The following is a 21381-nucleotide window of genomic DNA, read 5'->3' on the forward strand; positions in this document are numbered from 1 at the left end:
GTCATCTCTGCTGTGGTTTCAAAAGCACAGAAAGCTATGGATTTAAGCTTAAAAAAAAAAAAAAAAAAGTGAGATTCCTAGCAGCCTATACTTCAGATCTTTAACAGCCAAAGCAGATCCACCCTGTGCTGTAGCAAACTATCCCAGCCTACTTTAGCTTTGGTGGGGATCTGAGGATACAGCTCACTGTTAGCAGCAATTTCAACCTTGTTTCCACAAGAAACTTAAACGGCTGCCAGCTGCAATAATCTTTACTCAACAAAAAGAAACTCCTGAAAACAGCTGCCTCTGGCTATATCTACAAGAATCAGATTTGTGCACATGTGAGTTTTTTTTCCAATCAACATGGGAAAGAGAAAAAAAAAAAAAAAAATACCACCAAGAAAGTACATTTTTAATTTTTTTTTTGTGACAGCACTTTTTTCATGTGCCAAGTACTGTAATAAAACATATAGTAGTGAAAACATGATAAAAAAAAACAATACAGAAAGGCTATATTTGCCCTAACTTCATCTTCGCACCTCATTGTGACTAATCCAGTTTGAGGCCTCTGGTTTCCATGTTAATGCCATAATTCCAAAAAAGCCTGATGGCCCAACCCTGCAGGTGTGGAGTTAGAAATAGTGTAGACATCGGTGTTCATGCATTTGTGTGAGTGTGTGAGAGAAAGAGAGAGAGAGAGAGAGATACAGAAAATGAGCATGCTGCTATCTGTGAAATAGAGATTAGTATGCATTCATGCCAAAAATCTGTCTGTACAGAGGAAAACCACTAAACACTATAATGGGTCTCAATTTCAATTTTGTAAAAGTAGGATATATTACTGTAGGCATTAAGATCAAAAGAAAATAATTTTTCGTGTAATGTGCTGTTTTACTGGTTCTGGTGGTCGGATCTTTAGTCACATGCTACACTGACCTCAAGGCCTTTCCATTGTTACAGTTTGCTTCATGAACAAACTGTAACAAAGTCAAAACAACTGCCTTTTCCTTTGTGCTAAAACTCAGCAAGCCAAAGGGATTTCTGGAGAAAGGATTTAAATTATTTCTCATGTATTGCTATTAAGTAGCAGCATAACTAGATTGACCCACATAATGGGGACGTGTGTACATGTGTGCACATTTAGTGGTGTAAGGTTGTGTGTCTGCTGAGTGCGAGAAACAAGATCCAACTCTACCTATTCCATCACTCAGCACCATGCCAGGCCCAGACAGCAGTGCAACCCCTGGATACACGCCCCTGCCAGAGCATCACGCAGATGAGGACAGACGGTTAATCCCAAGCATGCTTTTTCAATCACTCGAGCAGGCAGGCTCCCTGACAGCGGCCCCATCCACTCATAAGGGTGACACATGCTTGTAGTGTGCCTGCCTGACCACTACAAAGTGTCAAACTATTGCAAAGGAAAAGTAGATTGCAAAGTGCTCAGAAGAGGTGTAATCAGACTGGGGCGGTACCGCAGTGAGCACAGCATACAAGTAACTGTACACGATTTTGGGGTTCTTTTCCTGCTGAGGCCACCCATGCCACAAATGTATTTGTTCCCCTATGATGCTGTAAGGCACTTCAGATAAAAGAATCTACAAAATGCCATATGGATAGTATATATTTATATATTTTAGTTTTAAAGTCGTGGTTGTGTTTTTACACATGTAACAGCTTAAACATTTCAATCAATGTTGTATAAACCAACAACAGAGTGGCAAAAGAGAAATGATGTTCCATAGAGATAAATTGAAAACAGATTTCAAAATGAATAATAAGCTGTGTAACACAAAAATACCCGATTTTCAAGATTTTCAAAAAGGAAGATTTGCTGATTTTTTTTGTGACAATCGCCTCTTTCAGTTTTAGGTTAATTGTCTTATCTTGATGAGTTTGTAACAAAATAATCAATTCATCATTTATGACAATGATTGCAAGATTAATGGATATAGAAATAAGCATTATTTTCAGCACTTTTGTGGAAAGCATACAATATACAGAATTTTTAACCCTGCATGTGAATTTTTGACTACAGTATAATCATTCAAAGTGTTGTTCTAAACACAATTATAAACATCCCTTTCCACATAAAACCACTTCCTTAGGTTTTCTTTTAAATTTGCTACCTCTCCAGATTCATGTAGATCGGATGTTTACTGGAAAAAGAGTCTACCAAAACCAAAGACATGGCAGCAGGTTTTATGGGAGAGTGCCCACAGCATGAGTGCAACTGAGTTTTATCTGTTGCTACATATTTAGTAATAAACTATAGAGAACACTGAATAAAAAAAGTGAAGCATATATTTAGTTAACCTTCTCTGCAGCTGGCTCATAAAACCTCTCTGTCTTAAGGCTAACAACAGGTCAGAAGCATGACAGATTGCTTATATGTATACTTGGTACACGAAACAATCTGTGGTGCCTTTATTGATGTCCTGCCTGCTTTCATTATCTGCAGATGAAAAACCTATTTGGACTGTATGAATAATAATATTCTACATGTTTAACCCTATCATATGACATTCATTTCATTTAATGGTCTCAGCTGGATCTCTGTATTGATTTCACAGAATCAGCAGGTCTCCTGAGATTCTCTATGGATTTTCCAGCTGCCCTCCCAAATGATCTATTGCGATTTTTACCCAAAAGGACCTGCCAGGGGAAGGCATGGAAAACAGTCATCATTTCACCATCTCCATACATACCTAGCTCCTGTGTTGTAAGTCACGTTACCTCATAGTTGTACTGGGATTCCAGACATTGTTTTATTGCCCCCAAAGGACATGTATTAGTCTTTCTTTATCATCTCAGGATTTGTGGGTGTGTGTTTTAGGTATAGTATTTCCTGCAGGAAATCTTAAAACAGGTTTTAAATTAGAATAAAATAATTGTCAGTTACAACAACAGGTGCACAATATGTCATTACATTAACAAGAGTTTTTACAACTGAGTGTGGTAGATGACTAGATCTAGCTTCAGTGACTCAAGATATAATGTAAATTCAGGTAAGCTTTTGCTGCTCAAATAGTGCATTTATCATTGGCTCTGTTAAATATAAAACAACTGCAATAACATATCAATTGGTAGTGCTCCATAAACACAATCATAAGGGGTTGTTCTTTGCTCAGTCTTGACTCTAAGCCCAGGTAACCTAGGTACCTTAGAACAGTGTGAGGTCAAAGGGAAAAATAAAAAATAAAAAAAGACCGCAAACACTAGGTACTGCCTTTCATCAATCCAAACTATGCCTGTTTGAAATAAAATAAATCCTCACAACAAAACCACAGTAAGGTACAGTGTGTACTCTACCTGCCACCCACAGTAGCCAACAATCCAATGGACCATAACTGTAACTATATGCATTTCTGTTGGTGAGAGGTGAAACACCTCCCATATAATAATTTACTATAAAGGAATTGTTACCTTGAATTAATTTTAACAATTGTCTAGCTATTAGTCTAACTACTCCCAAAACAGCAACATTCAGTTATTCAGTTGTCTGACTTTCATTAACCATCAGATACTACGACTTAGGTTCACTGAGATTTTCTAGTTCTTTATTAACTAGATCTTGCTGTTGAGGCCTGCTGTTATCTGTACACTAACACTCACACAGCAATATAAACTCTTTTACAGTGGTGCTTGAATGGTTCAATATTGAATTTAAAAAAAAAAAAGAATTTCAACATGAGTTTTATTTTCATATTTAAGGCCCTCTGTTCTACTGAGAATACTGCACTAACAAAAATAAGTGATGAGATCTTTATACACTACTGTGTTATACTGTTTCTACTATTTGTCCACTCCTTTTGTAGAAATGAAGGACAGCTTAATAATGGAAAAAAGGCCTTCTCTATAATGCAGTGCAGTTCAATAGCAACAAAATGATTATATAGGTGTATAGAGTTACATACCTCCCAAAATTTGTCTCATCTAAAACTGAACACTATCATTTATATAAAGGGAGGATTTATTTCTCAACTGCTGTAATACACAGGATTTATTTTAGCTGGGTGACCTAATAAACTGGTAACTGAGTGGATATAAAGGCTCAAAAAGTTGTAATGGCTTGTAATGTTTCTCTTCATTCATTTGTCTTTATTGGTCTTACTTTTGAAATTATGATCATCTTATTTCAACATGGCCATTTCAAAACAGGAAAATAGAGTTGCCCCAGTTATCCATGACAACCATTATTCACCATAAATTTTGAATATTTGTTGAAAAAAAAAAAAAAATACATGGCTTTTTGTGGCTTATGGCTGTAAAACATGCAACTGTGTACATGTAAATCAGCTAACATGCCTCTGCTCAACATTGTTCAGGTCAGTGTGTAATGTTAAGTGTCCAGAGTTAATGTATAGTACATGCAATCTATGACACACATGAGAAATTCCATTAAGACCAAACCTCTCTGGTTGGTGCTGAAATGAAATTACACCCTTGCTGTTGACAATCAGCCATCATGGCCAAGCAGTTCTCAGTAATTGGACTACAGGCGATTGAGCAGTAAGACGTTTGTCTGCCCTGCTGATATGATAACAGTTGCCTTTGAGATCCTCCTTCACTTCGGCTTTTAGATGGACAGTGTGATTCTTTAGTAGACTTACTGCAGCTTCAACAGAATGAAGAACAGTAGCTGTTATGTCATGCATGTATCTTACATTTATTCACTTATTTTACCGATATATATATCATATCTCTCTCTCTCTCACTCTATGGTTTACATAGCTCTGCACCCACCCATCCATCCATCCATCATCTATACCCACTTGTTCCTATTTAGGGTCACAGGGCCCTGCTGGAGCCTATCCCAGCTCAGGGGTACACCCTGGACAGGTTACAGGGCCACATAGAGAAACAACCACATACATGGGCAATTTAAAATTAATCAATTAGATATACATGTTTTGGGACTGTGGGAGGAAACCAGAGTAACCTGAGAAAACCCACATAAGCACAGGGAGAACATGCAAATTCCACACAGAAAGGCCCCTGTCAGGTTTCGAACCTGGACCCTTCTTGCTGCAAGGCAACAGTGCTAACTACTCATCTATCGTGCTCCCCAGTTCTGCATCTAACTGAATGTAATTTCTAAATTAATCTGGGAAAACACAGGATGAGCTCTAGCACTCTAAAAGTCACAGCCAAAGGCCAAATAAGTTAATTGCCTCGTGTTAATTCCCTATTCTCCAAGCTAATGCAATTACTTGTGAATAGAAAGTAACTATTACACTTTAGGACACAAAAAGTCATTCTCTCCCCTTCTATTCATCCCATTGGTTTTTAAATGTCATACCATGTTTAATCTGTTGAATTTATTCATAGTGTCTTAAATAGGAGATAAAACTGCATCTTTCAGCTTCAGTTATCATGCCTGAGAAAGTTCTAACATCTTTGCGTCCCCCAAAAATGAAAATTTTATTTCATGGGATAAAGAGTAGTGCATGCTTATGGCCATAAAATATGAAAGTATGCAGACTTGAAAAAGTAATTTCCTAGATAATGGTAAAGACTGCAAAGCATATAAGGCATATATGGCTTATGGTAAATGCATATGTGCATAGTTATGAGAAGATTATCAAAAGATAAAAGCTTGATCTATCTTGTTTATAGCTGCTGGACCTGGATGGGCCACCAATGCAAAACAACAGCCGTCAGCAATAGAAGAGCAGACCCTACCCAATCAGTACACTAATCAGATAAAACACATCTGCTTACTGGCAGCACATCAACTGGGGTGTTCCCTCCATCCGAGTGCGACCAATAGACCAGTTAGGGTCTGACAGCGGGAGATTGGGCTTTTTGTCTAATGTATCTGCATGTTGGCTGAGCAGAGACACAGCCAGCCTGCCAGAGCCAGAGGGGAAAAGAAACACATTGGCTCTTTGTAGCAAGAGATGATGCACACCGCACTGAGCACATAACTACCGGCAAAAACAGAAATGGCCAGTGCCGGTACAGACTAAGAAGCTTGTTTCCACTGAGGAAGGAGGGGGAAGGAGGTCCTTCTGATGATATGAGCCATGGTGGACAGACGGTGAGGGCCAGAGAAAAAGAATAAAAGAGGGGGAGACAGAGATGGACAAAAAACAAAAGGCAGATGTCACGTGGGTCCAGAGTCGCTGATAGATGTGATGTGCAGCACAGCACACAGGCAGTTCAGGTAGAAAAGGCTTCCCTTTGTGATGCAGATGACAACGCAATCAGCCCCGCTTTGTCTCGGCCGATGGGCTCTGCTCCCAGGGACATTGAGAGCCAGACACTAATCCGGTGGGTTTGTGTTCTCCGGGCATGCTCATAAAAGCAGTGTCACAGTACCTGGGGTGTGTGTGGATGGGGGTCTCTGAAACGAGGTCTGACCTCTCTCAGGGTACACTCTCCCTCCTCCTCCTTCTGTTTTTCTTTCTCCCTGCATCTTAGTTCAGTGGCTGCCTTTGCTGGTTTGAATATTATAAACGGCATATTGTTAATATGTATGGCTCTACATTCACACGAAGGACGTAAGAGAAACAGGGGTCATACTAATGACTAGGGGTCATACTAAGAAAACTCAGACTTATGGACTGTACTGACCTTATAAAAATAAAAATATACAGTGACAAACACATAAAATACACTGATTCTTTATAATGGTTGTAACTTCTGTCAACTTAAGTGGACTGCACAAAGAATTCAGACTCCAAATTAGGCATGATAGATGTTGTGGGGCCATTTTGATTGTGAGAGCCTACACATTTCCTGTTATGAATAATGTCTGAAAATACATTTCACTGTCCCCTAATGATTTCTATTCCCAATGGGTCAGGATGAATCAGGCTCTCCCTAATAAATACGACTTACCAAGAGACTGCACACTGCCAATTAACATGTGCTAATTAAGATACCAGGATATAAGAACATCCTTGATCTAGATTTCTGAGTGAAATATCAGAGGTTACATGGAGGTAAAGCAAGTTTCTTCCATAAATACCAATTTGTCAAAACTAGTCTCTTCTAGCCAACAAGAAAACACCATATGTGAACTTTATTCTGCAAGGGTTGAAGCTGGTCTATTGGTCACAAACACTAATTTAATTGCAAAGTCCCTGAATTAATTTATAGCATCTGTCAGCAAACCTGATTGGGTGATATATATATATATATAAAACAGATGTTCTCCGTAATATGTTAAACAGAAAAGAACAACCTGCTCCACTAAAGCCCAATCTTAAACTGTTAGAAATAGCCTTAGTCATACTTTCAAACAATTATATCCCTGCAATAAGTTTTTATTTACCTATTCTTGTAGTGTCTCAGGTACAACAAATCTCTATCTCATAACTCATCTGATCTTCAATAAATAATAGATTTATACATAATGCATATTTTCATGATTCACAGTACATCTGGTATTATATCACAACCTGATTTGACAGAAACTTTATATAGACAATTTCAAACCTGTTCTAGAATAAAAACAATATAAACTGCTGTCATGAAGACAGAATAGTTACATGTCAGATACAGTTCACACAATCTGGTATAGCATTTGAAAGTTGCAGCTTTCTTGAATGCAGTTTTCCAACAAAAGCTGCTTTGGGTACTTTCTCCATCGTAACTCACTAGCTGTAGCTATGAAAGCAGAGGGGGAGAGTGCCTGTGAGTAGGAATTAAAACAGGTTGGTTTTGTTCAGATCGAACAAAATTATTGGTCGGGCTATTTTGAGTGATTCCACTGGTACATATGATAGATTTTTTTTCATTATGTAGCCAGGGCGTTTAATTTTTTAATAGCCATCACGATAAAAAGAGAAATTTAAGCTGCGTAACAAAAATGTTTCTGAAAGGACTCACCAACTCTACCTTTAAACACTCTAAGGAAGTATGTCAAATCCTAAGAGTTATGTGTAAGTATCTTAACTTGCACATGCATTTGTTTGATATGACCAACCCTAATGTGAAGTGACAGTGGATGGGTACATCTTTTTATCTTTGTGTTTAAGATTGGATGAGGCTGTAGATTAAGCTATCCTGCCAGGCTTCCCTTGCTAAGAGAAATACACTTGTGACAAGTGCCCCTATTGTTATGAGACGACAATAACTCCTATGCCCATGCAAGTCTAAAATATAGTTCTCTTTAAGAACTTAACGTATGTGAGCCATATGAGTAACATAGCTAATATATATGGCACTTTGCCATTGCAATTTTCTAATATCTGATAAACTGAATGGATGAGTTACAGGCTTCAGTTCGATTACACACAAGTGCATCCTTCTGGTAAGTCAGTACAGTGATTTATCTGCTTTCCAGGTCCTGTGCACCTATCTAGCACATTTTTCTAATAGCTTTAAATCTACAATACAACATCTAATTATAATGAACACACTGCAACACTGTAAATAAAATTATTTAAAGCAATACAGACGGTGTTAATATAAGACTGAGTATGCTTTAAATCAATATGCAGGCATCTAACTAATTAGGCTTACCCTAGGTGATATAAGGTGGCAATACATCAGAAATTGCGACAGCTGAACCCATTACAGTGGTGGCCCTTTTGTTTTATTTAGTTGGGGGGTTTTTTGTTATCTTGCACTGTTTTCTTGAAGGCTAAATGCACTGAAGAAGTCTAATTCATTTCATATTTACATTAAAAACAAACCCATTCTTTTTAGTTATTAGCTATAGTCACACATTGTCAGCATTATGTTGCACATCAAATGACTCAAAGTACCTGTTGATCATAAAAATATTTTTATTTTCAGATAACATCAGCCAGCAGCCAGATCTGACCAGCTGGCCCCTATATACTAAGCAGAACTGACTATAATCCAGAGGCTAATGTAAATGCCTTCTCTGCTTTTTTTTTTTGTATTTTTTTTTAAGTGAAAAATCACAGGGTGGGAAAAGTCATTCTACTAAATACAACAGACCTACAGTATATGATGATTAGTGACAGTATATAAAAAGACACACGGTTTACTGTTAAGAGCAAGCACACTGTACATACTTCTATAGCAATCGTAAGTCACTAGGTAGGCCTGCAGAGGTTATGCAGCATGGTAAGTTGAATGTTGCCTTGTGCACTGACGTTGTCATTTAGTTGGTGATGTAGGTTGTCTTTTCAATGTGACACTAACCACATTAAGCTGATCTTCACATGCTTCCACTCTTGACTCTAGTAATAATAGTAGCAGTGCACTAACAGAAGTAGACACAAACTTGACTTAAATGCGCTGTATTAAACCAAGCATATAGATATCTGGAAGTAATTCATATACAATGCTGTAGCAACAACCAGAGCTCAGTACAACAAATGTGTAGACAGTGTGTAACTTAGCACACTGCAATAAAATCCAACATCAGCTGCTATTTTTCTACTTTTGCTCGTCAGAAGCCTTTCAATGGCCATACAGTGACATCCACAAGCCATAACAATACTACTTTAACATTGTTTTAAAACCAAAAGTCCCACAAGCTAAAATGACATCTTACCATCAGATCAAATATGTGTGGAGTTAAAGGTAGGAGACAATGAAGAGTTGGCTCATGACCACAGAAGCATCATCAGACAGCCCAATGTGTCTTCAACTGAATCCTTAGTTAAATAAGTTAAACAAGCTGGCGCCAGGAGCAACATGCACAGTTATTTAGCTTGCAGCACTAGCTGGGACAGAAATATAATATAACACTCAACTCTCCTGCACTAGTGTTTTAATAATCCTCCTTTTTCCTGTTTAAATTTTAGATTAAACACTGTATATGTATTACAGTATTTTCATACCCTTAGTGAAGTGACAAAGGTCTATTATACAAAACAGTGGTCACAATAAAGCAAAGCAGCTCAGTACCAGTGTCAGCAACCTCACGCACTGTACTGAATTTTCTTAAGCAGAGTGGTGATACTTCTACTTTAATCTCAGCCTAAAGGTAGTCATAGATGTCTCTGAAATGTGACACACCCACCCCACTTCAAGTGAAACAACTGGTACCAGCACTAATTGAAATTTTGCATGCAAGGTGACAATGCCTGGGCCCTCGGCAGCATGGATTAGGGCTTGAATAGGGACAGATTCTTTGTGAAAGCCCACTGTGGTGGTTGGTGTGCAGGCCAGCTCCCTGCATCTGCTCACTGGGTGGACTGAGAAAACACAGGATTGTATACGGTCACTCATTTTACCTTTATCTAAACCCATTTCAAAGCCTGTCTCCATCTGGCTTTTGTTACTCTTCAACAAAACATAATGCTTCCATGTTACACTCACATTTATTCCTTACAAAAACAATTCCGGTCAAAAACAGCTAGTGAATTTACATATGAAAACATCTTTACCAAACTTGGCAGGATTTTCCAAAGATTAACAATCATACTGTGCCTTGAACTGTCAGGCTGCTTTACGTTATATGAGAAAATGGCACAAATAGGGTTATGCAAAATGTAAATTAAACAATACGTAATTTACTAAACTAAATCAAAACAAAAAATGAAAAGTTTAAAATGCCAACTTTGTCTGTTTGCCAACTTTCAATTGTGTGGGCTCCAGTAGAGTGCTGAAAGAATGCAGCACATATTGAAATGCAATCAAATGTGTGAGACATTTCTTAAAGACTCCATGCTGTGGTCCCATTCTACCCCACGTCACCATCCTCTACTGTGGCTTCTGTCCCATTATGTTTCCTTCTAAGAAAACAAGACAAAAATGTTGTATCAAAGTGATCTATCATCCTGTTGACCCCAACAACAACTCGTATACAAGTCTGGAGGATTGGCAACACCGATCCTCACAGAAAATGTTTGCTGTGCAAACTGTAGTACCACAACAGAACTTACAAAAGCCAAATGATCCATCTACTCAATTTCATCTCCTCAGAACATACAGCCCACTACAATCTTACTGCACGGGATGAATCTGAAAACATCCACTCCACAGAATTAGAGGAGCGCTGTTAGTAGGGCTGTCAACTGAGCACTGATGACAATGAATGGGTAAGTTAATGATGGGAGAAATCTACAGTGTGCTTTCATAGACATGTCTGACATAGCTAGGCTAATTTCCTTGGCAGTACTACCTCCATTAATTTTCTAAAAGGGCCTGTCTGTTCCTGTTAAATAACACAATAAGACAAGGCATCAATCCAGCTTACATTAACACCATAAGCAGCAGTTTATAGTGGTTTTGCACATTCAACAGGGTAAATTAAATGCTTTTGAAAAATGGTTATGACCAATATGGCAACGCTGACTAGAGAGGAGGATATACATAGTGTAGTACAGCCTAAAAGACATATAATGCAGAGAAAAGGACAAAGGCTAAATCCACGTAATAGTAATCAAAAGGTCAATTTACAGCATTTCAAACTTGACATGGCTTATACTGTTGACATTCGCAAAATGCTTACGTGGACAGAGCATGGATTGTCTTAAATTTGGTCTCTGCTTTAATCCTCTAATCCTCTCCACTATGGTGCCGGTTGTGACTGTATGATTATTTGTATTCTAAGTAGCACGTTCGAATGTTTGCTCTCTAGAATCCTGGCATATGAAGTCATGAATAACGCATATTTATGTAGAAAATTTCACTCAGTCGCTATAGTGCTTCATTGATAATGACGATTAACAAAATTTGATGGTATGATGCTATTTGGTGCACATTTAGTAAGTAAGGTTTGTCAGTCAGAAACAGAAGTATGCGAGCATGTCACTCTTCTTTAAACAAAAATAAAAGGAGAAATGTAGCATCTAGGTACAAGATGTGCCAAAACGATCCACTGGAGGGTTCTTTTCTGTTGCATGCTGGGATGTTTTGTTTTTTTTTTATGGATTAGAGCTGCAGTGACCTCTTTTTCAACCCCTCATTTCTCATACGTAAGCCATCCTTGCAACTTCATTGGACAGTCAGCTAGGCTGATTCACAGGGTAAAATGGAGGGGGGCTATACCGAGTTGGCGACAGGACTAGCTGGTTTCCGAATCAAAAAGTACAGCAGCAAACCCCCGAAAGGTACTACAACATGAATAGCATACATCTAGTGAAACATTAAATAGTACTTTTCTTAATCGAGCCACTTGAGTACTTCAGAACATTGAAATAACTCAGTGAGGAACTTACCGACTGGTATTTGAGGCAATGTATTCTTTCAGATTGCGTATACACATTATAGTACATTTTACATATAGAACATAGTACCAATTGCATGTTTATATTTTATAGAAAAGAAAAAGGGGAAGTGCAGTATTGTGTAGTGTGAATCTGCTGTTATTTTTGGCATTTTTCACATCCTGTGGCTGTCGCTCTTGGACAGAACAGCCAGAATAAAATTAAAAAAATAAATAACCCTTACCTTATTATCATAAGAACGATCAAGCAATCATGACTCCAGTAATTAATAGAAAACAAATCACAATGAAGATTAAATATATAAGGGATGACTGAAGTTACCTGTTATAAGATTTGTGGCCTACATATTTAGAGATTAGAGTTTACGTAAATTGACTTCATATTCAGCACTAAAATTCAATATATTATTTACAAAAGATAAGAGACGATAAATTTATGCTCTTTTATTATACATCAAATAAATTTTTATTATGCTTGTGAGTTGTCTGAATATAGAATGATCTAAAAATATATTTAAAAATATTCAAATAATCTATGACATATACTTTGTGAAGTGTTAGTATATTTGTGTGGTTTTAGTGCTGGATTGCATATAATTTGCCAAAATAATGAGGCCGTAACAGAACCTACTTATCAAATCTTGGTCAAAATCAAAAATTAACCAGCTATGATTCCATTTTTAAAGGGGCCGAAGTGTAATTTAACGTAAGTATTCAAGACTGCTTTTTGGAAGCGTAAACAAAAACCATAAGGCGCAGTCAAAAGGATTCTACATAAATACGCATGACGTTTGTCAAAGTCTGTGCCAGTCCTACATGGGACCTGACAAGTCCTTCAACTTTTTATACAACTTAGGGAAGCTAGTTCACATAGTTCAATGATGCAAGCAGCTGCTTTTTTCCTGTGTGTTTCTTTGTGTTGTTGTTTTATCCTGTGGTTACATTTGGTTGTGTTTTTCCATAGTTTCTCAGCTCCACCTGCAATTATGAGGTTTAGTTAAACTGACCAGAGGAAGAAGACACGTCTGTTTTCTGACAGCCACCTCAAAATAGCCTGAATAAACGTGTTACTGTGCTGACACTTTCCACTCTTCATTGTGGCAAATGTCTCCTGTCCTGTCAGAGGTCAAACTACAGATACAGATACACAAAAGCCCCTGCAAATTATCAACTATAAAACAAAAAGGGTCAATTAAAATTAGCTTTAATGATCTCCTATTTATTTAAATATATATATTTAAGGGTAAGTAGTATAATATAACAGTTCCTAATCAGATATGAATAATATAACAATAAGTATGGTAAGACCATTATGAAATTACTTTTGTGCATCACAGATATACCACTGTAAACATACATTACAGATTATTTCCACCATTCAACCTGTTTCATTGTGTGTTGACCCTGCTGCCCATTGCTGCTGATCCTGCATAACGACCTGTCAGAGCCTTTTAGAAGTTAAACTACTGGATGCTCAGCAGGTAAATCTGCATACTGAATCTTTCCGAAAAGGCTCTTCGGTTCTTTCGCGTTTTGTTTTATCACAGACTGTTTGAGAACTATGTCGAAACCGGTGACACACCTCCACGGACACAGAGGATGCCAACTACCTACCTGTCTGAGATATAACGTTTTCTCACCTGGTGTTAGCTAGCTGTGGACCACAGAAGCCCGTTCGTTTGACCCGCAATTAACGTTAACAGCATCCGTATACCTGCGGAGATGCGCGACAATGTTTTTCTGTCCCACCATCATCCGTTGGCTGCTGATTTGAGCCGACTCTAACCTACATTTAAGCACCGTAAACGCCACGGTGTGACATGCTAGGGCTAATAGGTGTTAGGAGAGGATAACAGTGGTGTGTTTTTACGTTAGCGTTTTAACTGGAGCGAGCAAACGCTCATTCACGCGCTTTGTCTCTAACTCAAAGCCGTCACGAGGATGCTGCTTTAACCGTTGGGATGAAAACATTAGCTTACCTTCAACAGCTATTACGGCCGGTATGATCCATAATATCCATAGAATATCCATTATTGGTCACTTGAAAGGGCCAGACATTCAAATAAAATACGTCCCGAAAGCCATTGACAGCGAAGGCGGAGAGGGGACAGGCGATCCTTCACCTCCAACAGAGCGACCCCAGATAGCAGCGAAAACGAACTCAAATCTGAACCAAGTTTGGGCGAAACCAAAAAAACCTCAGACAGAGGGGGGCATTGGGCAACACGCAAACACAGCTACGCATTTTGGAGAAACATTAATCTACTTTTACTCCTATAAAAGAGAAAAACAACTTTATTTGAATATTTAATTACAAGAGGTTTGCACTGTTTAGAGGATTGTTGCAGCCGCGCGTCAAAAGCAGCCGTCATCCCCTTCAAAGCCACTTCAATTTAACCCGCTGTCAATCAGCGAGAGGAGGACAGTACAGCCTGGACACATAGCGATAATTAAGTATTTGGGACCATGTGGGGTATTTATAAAAGATGGAGCAACTTATTCTCCTCGCCACGTCGCTTCAAAATGAAGCGAGGCTTATTCTATTATCAGACAAAGCTTGGACGGGTCTGTTGAGTTCAACAACACGCTTCCATGGACCATTACGGGACTTTAGGTGCTGTAACAGGTGACAAACAAGGAAAGATCATTAAAGTAAGTTTAAATCCTTTTTGCCACAAATATCTATAGTTTGGTTTGTTACAACTTTGTCAGTTTTCCATCAAGTCTACCTATGATTTTTTTTTTGGGTGGGGAAATTGATGTTTCCTGTAACCGTGAAAAAATGTGTGCAAGTGTTTATTACAGTAGTAATCTGTGCTCAGATGAAATGGTCTACCGTAATTGTTCATTTTCTGAATGTTGTTATTAAAACCAATGTTACAGTGCATTAAATTATTGTTTGATTGATGTACTACATTTTTAGTCCATACCAGGGATTATATGAATTATGCCTTAATTTACTTTCGTGTTCAGCATGAAACATTGGTTCCATCATTTGCACTAGCAGCAATACATAGCTTACATAATATTGCAAATGTTTATTTAGACTGTGACAGACTTTAAACTATTTTAAAATTGCCCTATCGGCCACGAGTGATATGTAAATCAGAATAAAACATTTTCTTCTCTCACAGCTGTATGTATTTAAACAATACTAAGCCACAATGGGTTAAAAATCTGAAATATACATAAAATACATTTCAGTATTTGATTTTATAGGTTTTTTGCGCATTAATGATTACTCTTTGCCCTATTACAGAAGTTTTCTGACAAATCTATTTTAGAGCTTGACCTAGTCATCTTGTTCCTATAAAGAGATGAACATGAGACTATAGGTCCTCAGTTCTTTCCAGACAGCAGCCCTCTATGTCAAACTATGGGAACTGCTCATGGTTATGGTGCTCTACTCCTGCTGTTAAATTGTGCAGTGTAAGGATTTACAATTCATTGTGACTGAATATAATACTCTGCATAGTAGCTGACTTTGCCTCCAGTCACTTTAACATAGCCACACAGTGATTCAAAAGAATTGTTAGGTCAACATGATGACTTGGCTAGATGCATTTTCTTTTTAAGACTATCGGCTGATTTTAAGCAGCCCATCAAAGGTCTTTAATGTTTTTTATAAAAATGAATTCAAATCTACCAGTCAAGAGGGTAATCAATAAGTATTGGCTGCACCGACTCTTCTTTGCCCACTGAACAATGCCGACATTTGCATATGTAAGTCTGCTATGTGATGAATTTCATCAATTTCCGTCAAGCAGGAGGGGGTTGAGAAATATATTCTGACATTTGAGTTATTCACATTCTTGTAGATAAGCTCAGAGCAGCTAACCATTTTCATGGATGATATGAAAGGACTCATATGATTGAATAGGCCTAGTTGTCAATTAGGTTTACCTGAACAGCAGTTATTATCTGATAACAGAGCCAAAGAGCCAACGCCAAATGAAAAGTTTCCCTCCTGTGCATGAATCATCATAAAACTCTAATCAGTTGATGTGATGTTGGCTCAGAGTTCCTAGGAACTTCATAACATGTCGCAATTAATCTTCCAAAATTATTAAAATTGAGTTGTGTATGCAGTAACTTGATTTAAGGTGGCACAGTGGAGTTTGGCAGTAGCATTACGGGCAATCACTTCCCAACAATCAATATAAATGCTATATACAAAATAAATATGCACATTAATAATCATAACACATTCATCTTTTATGAGTTTTCTTCCATTTAATGGGATTACTGTCTTCCTCAGCAGGTCCAAGTTGTCAGTGTTATTTGACATAAAATGACATTTGAATTTATTGTGCATCTTGCAAGTCATCGCCATATTTTTGAAATTTCCTTAGAGCAGTATAAAACCTATCTCCTGCTCCAGAAGCTGGTTGTAAAATTCCACTATCTTTATATAAGTTGTGCAGTGAATAAAACACAGACTGTTTTTTATATGACACGACGATAGGCATGGCGACAGAGAGACATGGAGACACTGAAACAGCCATAGAAATCGCAGATATGCCAAAAATTCCTGCTCTGTTTCAAACATAAAATGCTGACATGTATGGGGAGATTCCCAGACAGAAAGCACGATAAAAAAAAATTTAATAGGCCATACACAAAAATGGCAAATTGCCTTTTATATATGATGTATGGCATCACTAAAGCTGGCAAAAAACATTAGAATTTAAAAATATTTATTATTCAATATTTCTTAGGTGTAGCTATAGCTGTGCAGCAGGACTCTCATGGGTTAAATGAGCCAGGCTGATTTATTTGCCTCCACTGAGTTTGACTGTATTGATTCCAGGTCACTTGACGGGCTGACTTCAGATCATGTTCAGGTGACTACAACACAGATGGAACAAAATGGCAAAGCACTGAGAAAGCAGCTTGCCTTTACTGTAATGAGTTCCATACAAGCTCAGTATTGACCTGAGCCATGAGAGAAGTGAAAGACGTTGAAGAAATCATATTAGTACTCATCTAATACTGCCCACAGAGCTCTTTCTGCCATGCTGTATTATAATGGCTGCACCAAATACATGTACAGTAATGCAAAGCAGAGATGCCTGAATGTGGCATAAATCCGCTCGTTCCTCTGAGATTTGATGATCCAGCCAAGGCAAAACACACAGAGTTGTATTTCAAACGTTCTGTAACGGCATGGTTCAACAGGACAGTTTTCAGAAACACAAAACATACTTTATAATAAATGCAGCAAATTATCTGTTAAATCACATCCTAATACTGCAAGCAAGGTACACTGTGGAAAAATGGATTTTAACTTGGACATGCTTGAAAAATTATAGCATGCGGTTCACTAGTATAATTGCTGAATATATATAATGTGAGGGCATCATTTTGCCGAGCGACATGCTGTGAGGCACAACAAGCAGTAATATTGCAGAGCTATGTTTGATTGAAATTATTCCGCATGTTAGCATCTTTTAAATACATCATCCTTTTTATTTTTTTTTACTTGTGTTTTTTAGCATCACAGTGGTGTTTCACAAATGCTCCAGTTTCACAATTTGGTAGGAAACATTTTTATGGATTTTAATGCATTAATTCAACACCAGTACCTTAACTAATTTCGCTATATACAAACATAAATGTTCTCATTTACATTTAAATACATTATGAATTTATCTCAAAATAACTGAATTTTAGTTTGGTAGTATCACAAATTCATTAGGGGTTTGTTGCATTAATATTTTAGATATCTGTAATAATCATAATTAAACAAATTGCTAGTATGATTTGATAATTATTTATATATCCCATAAAAACAGCAATTCAAATGTCCTAGTGATTCCTAGCAGCCTTTGTTTTACATTAATATTATTTTTATATTTGAAGCTCTACATATGTAACTAACATGACTTCTTAGATGTAGTTCTTTTATTGTGTTTTACAAATGTGTGGCTGAAAAATAATTTCCATTTTGGAAATATTTAAATTATTATGCTTTGGCAATGTTTAAATCTGATTTATTAGATAATTTTTTTAAGATTAATACTAAATCCACATGATTGGATATAAAGTATATACTTACAGCGAAAATCAATATAGTAATGTGTAGGAATGAGAGTATGGATAATAATGGATATGAAGCATGTTCGAACTAGACACACATTATACACAAATTTATTATTTGTCCTCTGTTGTACTTCAAGCATAGCAAACCTTCATTTTGAATGGACATGGTACCACATTTTGGACAAATTAACAATATAACTAGTATAATGTTTTTTATTACAACAACAAGCATTTTCACCAACAAAACAGAAAAGAAACAAAATATTAAAATGTTTCGATCAATATGAGAAGTACCTCAGCAAAGCCATCTAATGTGTCATTGCATCAAGACTGCCACCCAGAGTTTAAAAGCTGAACATTCATAGTTGTCTTGGGGTTGTATACCGGACATTTTCTATAAACATTTTTGAGAGTAACGCTTCTCGGAGTTATAGCTCAAGGCCATCTGATTTTATTAACACTCAATTGGAGGTGCAGGTTTTTTTATCCCACACCATGAAATACCAGTTTTATATCTTGTTAGCTGAAAATATTTATGTGGAAATGAGATTTAGAGATTAACTAAAAAATAGTTTAATACTTGAAATACAATGTTAGATATTTTCTTTCATTACAAATGAAAAATAGATTTTCATTGAATGATGAAGGATTATAATAACTTTTGAATAACCTTTAGAAAAAAAAGATGTTTACTATGTATATATTACAAAAAGAGCTGATGTGGCTTAATGCTAAACACATTACATTAAGCAAAGGAGAAGCAACTTGCAGGGGCATGGAGTATGTTTTAACATGCAATAATGATTATTAATGTAGCACTGTTATTCAAGACCAAATTACATTTAGATTAGATTTATAGGATACTGTATTGTTATATTAAATCTTTTGACAATTATTCGCCCAAATGGATTTCAACTTTAAACTGAAACAAAAACAAGGACCCAAATAGTCGCTGAGCCCCACTATCTTAACTTAAACACATGCTATTATTTGTCAGGGAGGATGAAACGAACCTGATGAGGGTGAGAATGAGTTCCTGCAGTTCATAAGCTTTTTCTTATCCTTTGAATATTTAGCCTGAATTTAAGCCCATTCAAAACGTCCACTTCAGGCTGGAATCGATTTCACCTTAAGCATTAAAGGGCTTATAGTGAAGTATCCCTCCCGCTCGGCATCAGCAGCTGGATAAAGAGTGAGGAAATAAAATGGCCTGCTCTCCATAAAAGTTGGTGTGTGATCCCTGACCCTGTGCTGAGAAAGAGCTGCAGACTCCTCTAATCTGGAGAGACCTTTTGCACGTGGATTAACCTTTAGCTGAGACCACGTTTTCACAGGCAGGCAGAGGAGAGTTGGCTGATTGAACTCTGACAAGCAGGGGGACCAGACCTAACTTGAGTAATCCAGTTTTTTTTTTTTTTTCTTTTTTTGTCTTTGGAAATGAGGTAAACTTTGTCATTATCTGTTTTATACTTAGCTAAATTAAATGGCACAACAATATTCTTAATTGTTGTAAAAGAAAAAATATTTGTTCAATAGAGCTGGAAAAAAAAGATGGGCTCATGTCTGTCTTTCATGAATAGTCTACCCCACCCCAATGCTCTCCCACCAGCCACCACCACCTTCCCAGCGTATTGGTTTACCCCTGCCAAAAGTTTAATTCAATCCCACTAAGTTGGTCCAGCTTTAATTAAATAGACCAAATGCCTTGGCAGGATTTGATTTACTGTCGTGCTAAGTGAACTTTACAGATACTGTAGAACTTTCACTAGTACACTGTACTGCTGGTACCTAAAGGGAGATGGCAGCGCTAAAGTCCTTTTCCTTTCACTTCTTCAAAATGAAATCAGCATTTGTCAAGGTAACATTGGTTTACCCTGACAAATGAGTCAAGGTGAGGACTGAAATCAGTTTCTTCTTTAGTTTTTGTTGGACCACTGGCTCTCATGACAGTTAAAAAGAAATGTGTTTGAATGGTGCACCCCTGTTGGAGGGCAGGCAACACTTTTTATTATCATAATAAATCTAAGTATTGCCATAAAGGCCCAGTAAAACTGATTCAACTGACAGTCATGATGAAATGAATGCCTTGATAAAATGGCAGTCGTCAATCATGGCTTTGGGCTTTGGATGCTAACATCCCTTCTAAGCGCTCTACTAATTGATATAAACCATTGACATAAATCAGCCCCTGTGTTGTTGCTGTGTGCGGTTGTCGTGGTGGTTTGCATTTCAACAGCACAGATCAATTTTCCCATAACACATACTGACCAGAAGTCTTCATATGTTACAGCCATTCTCTAACAATGTGGATAGTTTTGGTGTTTGAGTAGAAAAACACTAGAATATGGTTATGAATCTCGAAATGATTCATTAGACAAAAGACAATTCATGTATGCTGTATGAGTTCCCTTCTGTCTGCACTGCTGTGCTTTTGGGATTGTTCAAAAACAGCTGAGTGCTTGTTGTAGATATGTAGAGAGTTCAAACATGTTTCAAATGATCCTCAGCTGTTCTTATCTCTAGAATGAGTCAGTTTAAAGTCATGCAGATAAACTTATTTCTCTTAGGGAGAAAATCTGAGCTTGAGTCGGATCCAAGAAAAATATTACTGCAGCACGATAACATATGGATATTTTTTTTCCTTCGAATGAAATGGTTTGTGCTAATAAAAAGTAGTGAGAGCATCTTTTAATGTACTGCTGCATTATCAAACCTCCTGTTGCTCAATGTTTATCATGAGTGGGTTTGCATTTCAAAATTGTAAATGTCATCTAAAATGTTTTGTAAATTTCAGGTAATTTTTTTAATGTGCAATGAGGTGAACAGTCAGATTATTTTTTATTCTTATGAAGCACCTTCTTCTTCACTTAGAATCCTAAAATGGAAGTTTGGCCATAGCCATAATTTGATTCATAGTTTTGTTATGCAAGGATAAATTCCCTGCAGAAATATACATTATTAGTAACAGAGAATAAATATCAACTGCTGTAGTTAAATAAGTAATCAGCTAAGCAGCAGAAAATTTATTTAAATTAATCATTTTCATAATTGCAAACACAGCATAGCAAACATTCAGTGGTTCCCACCTCTCACGTGTGATTATTGTTTTTATTTCTTCACTGCCACCTGATTACCTTTAGGTTTTGAACTGTTGGTAAAGGCACACAGAAATGTGAAACCAGTAACTCAGGCTTTGTTTTTGAGTTTTATAGAAAAAACTGCACAATACAAAAAAAATAGTGTGTGTAGTCATG

At 37.1% G+C, this 21381-nt stretch overlaps 1 protein-coding gene across 4 annotated transcripts in view; it reads right to left on the reverse strand.

Annotated features, from left to right (window-relative positions):
• ephb2b (eph receptor B2b) overlaps positions 1 to 14213 on the reverse strand; it is a 116460-nt gene extending 102247 nt beyond the window's left edge. For all 4 annotated transcript variants that reach the window (XM_026306832.1, XM_026306830.1, XM_026306831.1 and 1 more), the window contains exon 1: positions 14065 to 14213. In XM_026306832.1, the coding sequence (XP_026162617.1) occupies positions 14065 to 14116 (52 nt within the window). In that variant the 5' untranslated portion in view covers positions 14117 to 14213. The remainder of the gene's footprint in view (positions 1 to 14064) is intronic.
• Between the last annotated feature and the right edge of the window lie 7168 nt (positions 14214 to 21381).

Source organism: Mastacembelus armatus, chromosome 5, assembly GCF_900324485.2.
Source record: "Mastacembelus armatus chromosome 5, fMasArm1.2, whole genome shotgun sequence".
In the NCBI taxonomy this organism is placed as follows: Eukaryota; Metazoa; Chordata; class Actinopteri; order Synbranchiformes; family Mastacembelidae; genus Mastacembelus; species Mastacembelus armatus.